This window comes from Stenella coeruleoalba (assembly GCF_951394435.1).
Source record: "Stenella coeruleoalba genome assembly, chromosome: 14".
NCBI lineage: Eukaryota > Metazoa > Chordata > Mammalia > Artiodactyla > Delphinidae > Stenella > Stenella coeruleoalba.
Genome location: NC_137160.1, coordinates 805,175 through 818,101, shown reverse-complemented (window position 1 = coordinate 818,101; position 12,927 = coordinate 805,175). Strand labels below are relative to the sequence as shown.

Here is a 12,927-nt window from a genome sequence, read left to right as displayed (position 1 = left end):
AATTTGTTCTCTCTGTGCTTGTGTTACCCCAGAACTCCTCCTGCCCTGTCCTCTTCTGGGCCCAGAGTCCCGCTGGGCAGTCACAGTCACTGGTCACGGGTCTGCATGCCTCCCTCCACACTTCCCTCTCATGAGTGCTATACAAACGTCGGTCTTACTTTCCTTTGAAAGAAGAGGTTGGAAGTTCATTCTACTTTTTTCTTTCTGGGTCTCAATTTTACAGGGACTTTAAAAGAAGAAAATCCTGAATTTAGAGCCTTGGGTCTGTTGAAGGCAATTTCCACAAAGTTAATACATATTCTTTTATTTTTAAATTAAGCAATCATTTCGCAAGGAGAAAACTAATTTTTAACCTGTGCTAGCAGTTCAAATTCAACAGTGTAAGGAGAATGCACGTAGCAGTTAGAAAACGTCGTCTAACTGCATTGTCGTGTCTCAACTATCACTCTGTTAACCAAAAACAAAATTTTTTTTCTGTTAACCAAAAACAAAAATTTTTGACTTTTCCAAATTTCACACATGGGTTTATCTTTTGACTTAGACGAAATGCAGTTGTGTAAAAATACACCTACTTTGTGGTGAGTTCCTTTGTGGTCAGAATGTTCCCAACCTAACCGTCATGTCAGTACTGTGCATGCAAGGACACCTGCCAGAGGCATGTCCACTTAGCTCTCTTTATGCAGAAATTAGGGGAGGAGAATGAAATGTGATCTTACGGTGCGACTGTAAAGCACTACCTGTTGATATCACTCCGGTTTCACCAAGAACGCAGGAAGCCCGGGAGACACTTGATCAGCCGCAGAGCTGTGCCGGAGCCAAAGTTCTCGTCGTGCGGCCCCGCCCGCTCCTCTGCGCACAGGGCTCGGCATCAGCAGCGAACAGGGCTCACGCTCCTTCTCAGGAAGCTGTTGACGGTGGGTCCCACTTCCGGTCTCGTGCTCCTTTGCTGGACTCCTGGCTGTGAGTGGAGATGGTCAGAGGCTGGTGCTCGTGAAAGGAATTATAGAGCAAGAGACAGAGCCCAAGGATGGAGCGAGCTCTTGAATGTGCCCGGTGCTCCCATCCCTGCTGCGTCTATCTGCCCCAGCTGGGACTGTCTCCCTCTTCACTTGTGGAGCAGCCACGAGTCACTTGGAGGATCTTGGGTCTTTTCCATGTACGACCACTGGCAATAATGGTGTGATGGCTGTGTGTCATTGCTCCATAACCAACGTTAAAGCAGTCAGGAGTTGAGACTCCTTTCTATCAAAATAACTGAGATCTTATCTTGAATGAAACTCTATTAATCTTTTACTGAAAGTCCAAAAAGTAAACAAGTTTTTTAGCCCATTGCGCTCTGAGCTTTGAACACATTGTAAACATTTTTAGCTAAGTTTGTGACCCAAAGATAAAATGCATTCACTAGCCTCGACTCTTGAAAGCAACTGGTTTTCTTTTTGGAAGAAAGCTATAAAATGTTAAAGATATCTTCTTTTTAATTAGGAACAAAGAACATAAAACATTATTTAATTTGTTTGACAGACAGTAAAAAGTATCTTACTTTCACAGTAAAAGATGGTCAGTTTTATTTGTTAGTTATTGTTGCATAAAATTACCCTAAATTTTAGTGGCTGAAAATCATAAACTTCTGTTACCCGCTATGTCTTCAGGTCGCAGTCCAGGAGTGGCTTACCTGGGCGGTTCTGGCTCAGGGTCCCTCGGGAAACTTTAGTCAAGGCGCTGGCCAGGGCTGCGGTCATCCCCAGGCTCCCAGGCCGTTGGCCAGCCTCTTAAGTCCTGCCTCTCACTCACTTGGGCCTTGGCACAGGGCTGCCTCCCAGCGTGGCCCTGGCCCCCCGGGAGAGGGGGGAGCAGGGGAGAGCAGGACCCGCCTTCGCTTCTGCTGCATTCTCTTCACGAGAAGTGCACTCCAGGCTGGGGGTCTCACGAGGGCCTGATCACAAGGAGTGCCTGTCGGAGGGGGCCCGGAGGCTGCCACCGCAGCCGAAGGGCAGAAATAAAGACCCCCATCGGGTGGGGAGGAAAGTGGCAGTGATGGGAGCATGGGTACCTTCAGAGTCCAGCTCTGCTGTGTTACAGGTTTTACAGGAATTTTTCCAGGAAATAAAATGAATTCCAGTCCTGTTGTAATTTAGAAAATCTAAAGAGCAGTAGAAGAGCATATGGGTTGTTCTCTTGAAGACTCTCTTTGACAGCAGAAATTGCATCTATCTTTCTGCAGGCCACGGGCGATCAGGACCTACCTGGAGTTTTGGTGTCTGGACTTGAAGGACAGTATGGTATATGTGAAGATCATATTTCTGCTGGAGACCTGCAGAAACGCTTTAATCTCATTACCATGCAAGAATTTTTGGAAAATAAAACACAGTTGGGTCCAAAGACCCGAGCCGTGTACATCTGGGGCGGAAGGCCCGCCGTTAGCCAGGAGCTGCGCACCCCGCCCTGCTTGAAGATCGTCGCTGGCGTAGGGGCGGGGCCGGACCACCTGGACCCGGGACTCGTTGCCAGCTTTGGTGTGAAGGCGGCCAACACGCCACACGCCCTTTCCAACCCCACGGCAGACCTGGGGATGGCCTTGCTGCTGGCCGCAGCTCGGAGAGTCGTGGAAGGTAAACAGGCAGGAGACGCTTGTTTTCCAGAGATCAGATGACAGATACTTAATATCACACCTGATAAGGCCCTGATCTCTTCACACTGCGTCCAGGACTTTGTTGCCCTGGACTTGGAGCGACTTTTGGTCGTTTCTGCCTAGTCAGGGCCAAGCTTGGCACCCAGGCACATGCAGTCCACGTGATCTGTCTGATACACTGTTTTCTCCTCCACCAAATTCCACTAACTACGCAACGTGTGAAGTAGTTTCAGCACCACTGTGGAAATGCCCTTGGAGTAGTTCACTGGCTGTTCAGCATGCTACCCTGGGGTGAAGGCCCCCAAGTGAGCAGGCAGAACCCCAGCTCCCCACACACTGGACCTGGCTGGGCACACCCCGCGAGGAGCAGCGCAGCACTTCAGCACTTGGCTGTCGTCCTGGTGGAGCTCTGGGGTGAAGGGGCTTGAGGAAAGGAGGCAAGAACCAAGCAGGTTCTGTTTCTTTTTTTTTTTTTCCAAAATTTTAATTTTTAATTTTTGGCTGCGTTGGGTCTTTGTTGCTGCCCGCGGGCTTTCTCTAGCTGCGGCAAGCGGAGTCTACTCTTTGCTGCGGTGCGCAGGCTTCTCACTGCGGTGGCTTCTCTTGTTGCGGAGCACGGGCTCTAGGCGCGTGGGCTTCAGTAGTTGTGGCACACGGGCACAGTAGTTGTGGCTTGCGGGCTCTAGAGCGCAGGCTCAGTAGTCGTGGCGCACGGGCTTAGTTGCTCCGCGGCATGTGGGATCTTCCCGGACCAGGGATTGAACCCCTGTCCCCTGCATTGGCAGGAGGATTCTTAACCACTGCGCCACCAGGGAAGTCCGAGCCGGTTCTGTTTCTGACTGCTGGTTCACGTGTGCACACTCACAGACACACACACACATGCACACACAAACAGATGCACAGTCACACACACATACATGTAGTAACAAATGTACAGACACTTGCACACGCCAAAACCAACAAATTTTTTTGTTTTTTTTGCAGTATGCGGGCCTCTCACTGTTGTGGCCTCTCCCGTTGCGGAGCACAGGCTCCGGACGCGCAGGCTCAGTGGCCATGGCTCACGGGCCCAGCCGCTCCGCGGCATGTGGGATCTTCCCGGACTGGGACACGAACCCGTGTCCCCTGCATTGGCAGGCGGACTCTCAACCACTGCACCACCAGGGAAGCCCCAAAACCAACAAATTTTAACCAGAAATCCTCCCTTAATGTGAAAGAAGTTGCTGGTTTTTTTTTTTTTATATTTATTTATTTGGTTGCACTGGATCTTAGTTACGGCAGGCAGGCTCCTTAGTTGCGGCTCACCTGCTCCTTAGTTGCAGCACATGGGCTCCTTAGTTGTGGCATATGAACTCTTAGTTGCGGCATGCATGTGGGATCTAGTTCCCTGACAAAGGATCGAACCCGGGCCCCCTGCATTGGGAGCCTGGAGTCTTAACCACTGCACCACCAGGGAAGTTCCAGAAGTTGCTCTTTTAAAGCATTCTGCCAGGAGGCTGGGGTTTGTTATGAGGAAACTTCCCTGTTCCTGTCATTCTTCCCTTGCAGAAACATTTTGCTGTCGGATAGGAATGAGTGAGCGCCCAGGGTCCGCCCTGGACTTCCTGTAGCCTCATCTCCCCTTCTGGCGGCCCAGTGAGGGTTGTGGGGATTTTGTGTGTGGTGCTGTCCACACTGCCCACTCTGCATCGTGTTTATTTTAGGCCATCATTTGGCCATTTCGCCACATACGGAGAACTTTTCTACAAACTGGATGGGTTAAGAAGTGACAGGGGCCACTCTGGGAATTATCGGCGTGGGGAGCATTGGCTGTAAGATTGCTCAGAGGGCCAGAGCATTTGAAATGGAGATTCTCTACCGCAGTAGGAAACGCAGGTAAAATTCAGAAAATGGACTTGAAATTGACTGAGCAGAACTTGCACCATCACTGCCTTAAATATAGTTTAGATATATTATTCCTCCACTTTTCATACAATTCTCCTATTCTGTTTCTCCAAAAAGCATTGATGATCAAGGAAGGGACTGTGGTGGTCTTACGATCACCCAGAAATGCAGCAGATAATCTTCTCTTCATTGAAAAAATTTCACCAGAGAGAAAAGAGATTTTGGCTCACCTACAGCTGTGCTCTGTTTCAGTTTGTACAGCGATTCTTTCTGATCATGGGAGATGCTGTCCACACTTGAACACACATAACACACAGGTGTATGCTTCCCCCCCCCCCCAGTATTCAGTCTGAAACCCTCTTCCTCATACTCCACCAGCAGCATTCAGCCCAACACCCAGTCCTGTTAATTTTGTCTCAGAACAACCCTCAGACCTGCCTGTTCACTCTCACTTCATCGCTGCCACCTGCCACCGGCCTAGGCCCCGGCCTTTCTCACCTGCCCTGCCCTCTAAGGGGCTGCTCTCTGCTCTCGAACTTCAGCCCCGTCTGCAGACCGGCCAGATGATGGCGCTGTTTGCAGCCTTTCAGTGGCTTCCGTTGCCACGGAATAGATTTCCACTCCCAGAGGCAGGGTGAGCTGGGAGACTTCACGTCAGGACTGCCCCCTTTTCAGTCACCCTGTTTGCACAGTGGATAGTGGCGAGGCTTCGGTAGCTGTCACCGCTCCCAGTGCGGCGAGGGCCGCCGCAGAGGCCAGGACAAGGCGCGCGAGGTGGGCAGGGCTTTCACAGTGGCAGCGTGTGCCGGCCGTTCCTCTTTCCTTCAGGTGCTCTGCTGGCCAAGATGTGTAGAAAGAATTCATGTATTTTTGTATTCCATGTTTGTAGGGCAGTAGCAGCTACCAGGGATGCTGTGACCTCCTGGAGCTTGGAATTTCTGTTGAATAATCAGCTGTCTGGGGTGCCCAGAGCAGGAGTTAGGATTGGACCCAAAACAGAGCACTCAATCCTGCCCGCACCAGACCCCTGGATCCTTGCTGTCTGTTGAACAGATGGCACTCCCAGGCTCTCTCCCGTTTTGTTATTTTTCTCTGGAAATTCTGATGGGTTTGCCCATATGCAGCAATGCTGGACGTCACTGAAAGCATGTCTGACACCATCGGGCTTGTACCAGACTCTGGGGGCTCAAAGTTGAGTGAGAGGAAGCTCCTGACCTCAAGGGGCTCGCAGTCTGGTGTGACACCCCACAGACACGGGGCTCAGAGCACCCAGAGACGCCCACGGCGTTTCCATGGGTGAGCCCTGGCCTCGGGGTCCAGCCGCCTCTGGACCCAGGTGGGGGTCTGGCCCACGGGAGGACAGACTGAGTCCATGGCTCCTCTCAGAAACTCCTTCCGGGAGTTGATGAATTTCTAACTAGAGAACGTGGTTTTTCTCCCTTGTTCCCTTCATAGAAAATCGGAGGAGGAGGAAGCCATTGGGGCCACTTGCTGTGAGAGGCTGGATGACCTGCTTCAGCGATCGGACTTTGTGATGTTGGCTGTGAGCCTGACGCCCCAGGCCCGGGGCCTGATCGGGAGGCGCGAGCTGAGTGCGATGGAGCGCACTGCTACTCTCTCAACATCGGGGTGCGGCTCCACCGCTGTGTGGAGGCTGGGGGGCTGTGGGGGCTGTGCCGGAGGGCCCCGTCCCCAGCCATGGCCATCCTCTCAGCATTCCCAGGCAAGCTTTTCCCTGAATGGTCTGAAAAATCCACTTAGACTGCTGGGTGGTGAGTTAAAGGGGTTTTACTTTATATTTAGAAATACGTCTGATTTTTGTCTTCACGTCATTTTGAACCTCAAATTAGTAACAAAAAGAATGAGAATCGTACACTGTGGCGTTTTCAGATCCAAGTACGGGCATCTCCTCGGGTAGCAGAATCACAGTTTGACCTTCCACGTAGAATCAAGCCTCAGTTTAAAAAAATAACTTTGTGTTAGTTAGTGTGGTTGGTTCTCTGACATTTTCGTAGAGCTTTGTGTGTTTGCATACAGGAGGCTTTAGGCCCCCCGCGATAACCAGATTTTCTGGTGGGTTGGTGTGGCATTTGTGAAGAAGAAAGCGTCGGAGTGCTCGACGCTGGGGGTGCCAGCACACGTGGGGATCGGTGCTGGCCTCAAACGTGCAGGCGGCTTGCCTTTGGGATCGGGGGCAGAAGACATGTGAGAGCTGGCGTCACCAGCAACCACCTGTGTCTCATCTGTAAAACAAGGAAAACAGGGCTTGCCGTGAAACCCCACAGGGCCAAGCTAGTATGCTTGAAGGTTTTCTGAAAATTCAGACCCTGTAGATGAGCAGGAAGGACCAGTGCATTATATGCTTTTGGTAATGTCAGAGGTCGGTGACGAAGTAAAGATTCTGGAAAAACAAACACCCCAGGTAGGAGCTTGGGACTAGGTTTCTCCACCAGCAGCACAGGCAGGCTGGGTGCCCTCTTGACCTGTAGGGCGGCTCAGCACACCAGCGGGAAGGAGGTTCCTTGAAGGTCTCTGCTGGGAGGAAGGGGTTTCCTTCTCAGCTGCTGCTGCTATCTTGTATTTGAAATGCAGTTATGGGTGATGTTTGTGGCTGTTTGGTTTTTGAACGTGTACCTAAAACTACTATCTGGGGGCTGTTTCCCGGAACCTGCGGTGGCTTTGGAAGGCGGTGTGGTGAAGTGGCAGGGCCCAGGCTCAGGGTCAGACAGACCTGGCCTCGGATCTGGGCAGATGCTTTAGAAGCTCGTGACTTTGGCTGAGCATGTAACCTACAAGCCTCATGTGTAAAAAGAGTATTGACTTTTGCTGGGTAAGTGGAGGAGGTGGCGAGACAGCATCTGTAAAGGGTTTAGTGCGCCGCCTGGCATGCAGCAGGCTCTCTGTGTCTGAGAACGAAATGGCAGAATGAAGTTCACATGCTGTCAAACCTGTGACAAGATCAAGACGTGTTTGAACAGTAGTGAATGTGACCAGAGTGCACTGTCTGTGGGACCTACCGAGGAGGGGTCTCGTCCACCCAGGTCTGTTAGTTGATCAAGACGCCCTGGTGGAAGCCCTTCAGACCGGGGTCATTAAAGCAGCAGCGCTCGATGTGACGTACCCAGAACCCCTGCCGTGGATGGAGGCTGCACAGGACAGCCGTTCTCAGATCAAGCCAAGTAGTCCTCCCTTCACCCACCGACCCTGGTTTGCCTTCTGCAGCAGCAAAGGCGAGCTCTGATTATTCTCCTCTTTACAAACCTTCATGTATTTTAAGACAACCACTACATTTCATCTTAGTCTCTTTTTTTTTGAGGCTAAGTATCTTCCTATCCTTCAGTTGCAGCCTAAATGATGTCATTTCCAGACACCTTGCCTTGCAGCACTTTAGCTTTTACAGTCCTTTGCAAATGTGCTCCTGAGAATGGCACACAGCATCCACGTTGTGGCCTGACCACTGTAGAGAAATCACACAAAGGCTGTGTTGGCAGCACCCTTCCTCGAAGCCTCACTGCACCTTAACTCGTTAAGTTTTCAGTCAGCTAAAATTGAAATTGTTATTCTCTCAACTGTTTTTTAAGTTTATGTGTGGAATTTTACACTTATTTGTATTTAATTTCATTTGCTTGTGTGTTTTGACCCAGTGATCCAGCCTGTTGGGACTGGAGTCTTGGTCTGTCACTTATTTGGAATCTTGATGCTGTCATTCATTAAACCAGCTATTCCTAGCTTTGATTCCTCCAGCTTTGATTTCTATCCAGTAAGCAAATTACTGTCAGATGAATGTTTGACATTATGACCAAATTTAATACCTAAGTTTATCAAGATTGGTCATAGAACTTACAGAGATTTCTGAGAAAAACAATAATTTATTCAGAGCAGAGTTTCTCAAAATGTGGTCTGGAGACCCTTTCAGGGGGTCTGTGAAGTCAAAACTAACTTTTTTTTCTTTTTAAAGGTCTAACTGGATTTATTTAATAATTCATGAATCAGGCAGCATCCTATCTAGCAAGTAGAGAGGAGCTCCCAAGTCAAAACTATTTTCATGATACTGTAAGATGTTATTTATTTCCACTCATGTTTTCTCACACAAGTGTACCGTGGAGTCTTCCAGAGACTTAAGGACATGTGATGACATCATCACTCTGACAGCTAATGAAATGTGTGCTTCCGTATGACTGTATTAAATTTTTTTCAGTTTCAATTTCTAATACAATAAATGTTGATAGGCATAACCCTCATAAACACATGTTCTTTGGGGTTCTCAATTTTTAAGAGTGTAAAGACCAAATAAGAGAGCAACTAATCTAGAACAGAAAATAATTTCAATATAAATGAAGAAGCATGACCATTGTAGACAGTTGTCAACTTACTCAAAAACGGAGAAGTCATGTTATCACCCCTGTTGCCTGCTAAAATGAACTTTTACTCACAAGTCACAAGGCAAATACTAGGGTTATATCCCAAAGCTTAGTTTATTCTAATAGGTGATGCACTCCCAGTGTCCCATGTGAAATCATTCTTGTGGCCAAGAGGTTTAACAACTATTTTATGAATAACTTATATTCAGATCCCATGTTAATTTCTAATCTGTATATTTATCAGATAGGTCTGAGTTTTCATCTTGGTTTTTCAGGGAGACATTTTGATGCCACTTACTGTGAAAAAAGTAATTTAAAAAGTCGGAAACCTGTGGTTATTTAGTCATACTACATAAGTATTCTTTGCTTTACAAAAGGATTTACTGTGGGTTTTTTTTTTTTTTTTTTTTGCGGTACGCGGGCCTGTCACTGCTGTGGCCTCTCCTGTTGCGGAGCACAGGCTCAGCGACCATGGCTCACGGGCCCAGCCGCTCCGTGGCATGTGGGATTCTCCCGGACCGGGGCACGACCCTGCGTCCCCTGCATCGGCAGGTGGACTCTCAACCACTGCGCCACCAGGGAAGCCCCCTGTATATTATTTTAAAAAGAAAAAATTCATTTGCCAATAGCGCCAGGAGTCCCCAAGATCACCTTCAGCCTTTATGATTTGCTAGCAAGACTCACAGAACTCAGAAAAGCTTTTCTACTCACAGTTACAGTTTATTACAGTGAAATGATATAGTTTAAAATCAGCAAAGGGAGAAAACTCATAGGGGAGTCGAGGAGAACCAGGCTTGCACTTCCAGTTGTCCCCCCAATGGAGTTGTGTGGACAGTGCTACCACCTCCAGCAATGGTGTGTGACAACACACGTTAAGTATTTCCAACCAGGGAAGCTCATCCCAGCGTTGGTATCAGGGGGTCAGTCATGTAGGTGTGGAGTGCCCACATGTCTGACACTGGCTTCGTAGTCTCCAGAACCTGCAGAGGTCAAACTGATACAGATTGGCCTAGAGCCCTAGGTGAACAAAAACAGGTATTCACCACAAATTAAATCACTAGCATAAACTATCTGGCTTTGCTCAAGGCCCCAAGTATAAGACACTCTTACCAGGCAGTATATCTCAAGGGCTCACAGGTTATCTTCCAGAGGCCAGTCAAAGGCCAGTCCTATCTTTGGAATGTGCAGGGTTCAAGAACTCCAAGCCTGCCTGCTGAGTTAATTCTTTACTACACAGGCCAGCCACTGGCCCTTGGCCTTAGCTGTCTCAGAGCAAAATGATGTTTATTGGATTATCTACACTTATTACAGTATTTATATGACAGATACAGTATGACTTCGCCTAACATTTGGAGGAGCCAATGTGGGGCAGGGATAGATTTAAAGAAACTAACCCATTGTATTTTTGTACCAATATGATGACTTGTTCCCCCCAACCCCTTGATCTACCACTATTTGTACATTATGATGAACTTGTGTAGCACTATTTAGTATATAAATTAGCTGGTATTGACCTAAATCCAGTATTTCCTCAGGCCAGTCATTTCCCATCGATCGTCAATGTCACTATTGTCATCTGACTTATTTACATGAGGTACTTAAATCTTACCAACAATGCCAGTGTTATACCATATTGCAATATTGTCGTGGTACAATGCAGTTTCATTACATAACAAATCGATAACAATTGCAGAGGTATTTGCTATGCCTTCTCAACAAAACTGTCTCTTGCCTATACACCAGATATTATTATGGGCAGGTGTTGTACAGTTGGCCGTGATTCAGTTCTTTCTGGGTTCCAAGTCAGTTGGGACAAAGCCAGTCACCCTGTCTCAGTTCGCACCCTTGTACTGTTTTCCAGCGTGTGATGTTATATAGTAGAACCCACCTCCTTCATAAGGGGAGGATGGGTGTTTTTCAGAATAGTTTCTACCACTGCTAACTGTACCACAGGATATGTCTTACTTCAGTCATTCCTGGAGGTGAGGGCAGTCAAACTGCCTTGATATAAATTACAGGTGCCCCCAGAGAACTTCCATAGGTTTGGGGGTCTGTAAGATTCTCAAGGGTGTGCCCCTTGAGCCTCAGTATCTATGATGGGGGACCACTGCCACATGTCTACTTTGGCCTCTATTAAAATAGTCAGGATGCCCGCTGGGCCAGATCATAGCACTTTCCCAATCCTGGGTGCTAATATTATCCATCATTATGCTTGAGTCTGCCTGACCCACTTCACTAAAACCTCATTATCTTTCCAGGCTAACTCCCATCCTTTGCCTTCTTCCTGGACGAGAGCTCCCTCTAATCTGCTAATTCTAGTTAATAAATCTTTCCCCTCTGAATGCTATTCCCATTACAGGCACATTCAGCTTGTCCCAAGATGCCTAGATCAACACCTAATTCCCCAAGGCCCTTTCTTGTCCTGTGGGTCAGTGTCATTTAATCCATCATGCATGTTGTGCAATTGTGAACTAATGGCCTGGGTGCAGTTAGGATATGTATTTTACACCCAGAAATGCTGGGTCACCCAAACCAGGGTTAGATGAGCAGTGGTCATACCTAGGTGTCATTAAGAGTACGCCATAAGGCTCCCACAGCCTTCCCCATCTCAGCGTAGGGGATATGAAACCATAACATGACATTAAAGAAATGAAACAACTCTGAATAGTTTTCCTCAATTAATCTGTTTTTCAGAGATCATCCTTTGTTGGAGTTGAAGAACGTCACTCTGACACCTCACATTGGAAGTGCAACTCATCAAGCAAGACGACAGACAATGGAAAATTTGGTTGAAAGCATCCTGGCTTCTCTCAATGGCCTTCCTATTCTTAATGAAGTGCTATTTAAATGATTTATGTGGGCTGAGAATTCAATGGGATGAAAACATGGCAGATTAAATGGACCAAAAACACTTACTTTGTATGTTAAGAGTCCATTATATAGATTGAATTAATACTACTTAGATGAAAAACTTAAGGAATAGTAATCATAGTTACCACCCGTTGAGAGTTTGTTAAATTCTTTCCTTACACTCTCACTTCATCCTCAAGGCAGCTGTATGAGGGAAGTTATGTTGTTATGATTCGTAATGAAACTGAGCACAGAGAATTACTTGTCCAAAGTCCAAAAGCCTGCACTAGGTCTACAGATTTCCCAGTGAGCTATGTTGCTTTCGATCCTGATAAATTCTGATACTTTATTGGATTACATAGTCCCCCTGATACTCTAATCACTATCCATTTGTTTCAATCATTAAAAAAAAAAAAAGGATTACTGAGCACCTTCTATGTGCCAAGTCCTGTTCTAAGTGCTGGGGCTGCTATAGGAAAAAAAGTCCCCACTGTCAATGCCCGGTATGGAATTATCAGGGATGACCATGAAGAGGGGTCTGAGGTGACTATGCCGCCTTTCTGGAGTAGTTTGGAAGCTGTGTCTTTCTCCACGTAGACTGGTGAGGAGGTATTACAGGAAGTGAGCAAACGAACTGGCAGCGTAAAGAGGAAGAAACTCGAGTCCTTCCTAGTGGTGCAGGCAGAAGGAGCTCTGCTCCGGGACGCCCACCCAGTTAAGACCTCTTACCTCCCTGCTCTTCATTTGATATTCTGTGGCAAGGGAGTTGAAATGCACCCTTCTCTGTTAGCTTCGTGCGTTTCCGTAAAGTGTATTCCTCGCTCCGCAATCTCCGCATCCGGGTGGTTTGTGCGCTTCCCCACCACAGAGTCCCAACCTCCCTTGCACTCGGCGGCATCTGGCTGAACCCAGCTCGCCGTGGGAGTACGGCGGGTGCGTGGCCCAGTCGCCCTGCCCCCGCACAAACGTCATCACGTCCCGTCCCCGCTCCTCAGTTACGTCATCAGGCCCCGCTCTCCACCACGTGTCGTCTGGCCCCGCCCACAGGCGTCCCGTCCTTCACGTCACCCGGCCCCGCCTACTACTAGCCGCCCCTCCCTCACGCGTCGTCACGCCTGTCCCTGGCCCTAGCCGCACGTCGCTCCGCCCCGCCGCTTCACGTCCCGCCTACCTGTCCTCCAGATGCCGCCTCGTCCTCTCGTC

At 48.3% G+C, this 12,927-nt stretch overlaps 1 protein-coding gene across 1 annotated transcript; it reads left to right on the top strand.

The window, feature by feature from the left end:
- Positions 1-619: 619 nt before the first annotated feature.
- On the top strand, positions 620-12,620 carry LOC307196960 (putative 2-hydroxyacid dehydrogenase; the record flags this gene model as incomplete). The annotated part of the gene is given in 8 exon segments (XM_079942442.1): positions 620-625; positions 732-914; positions 2,222-2,609; positions 4,333-4,388; positions 4,392-4,504; positions 5,969-6,147; positions 7,555-7,648; positions 11,569-12,620. Coding segments are annotated over 8 exon segments (1,176 nt in total). The 3' UTR covers positions 11,726-12,620.
- Between the last annotated feature and the right edge of the window lie 307 nt (positions 12,621-12,927).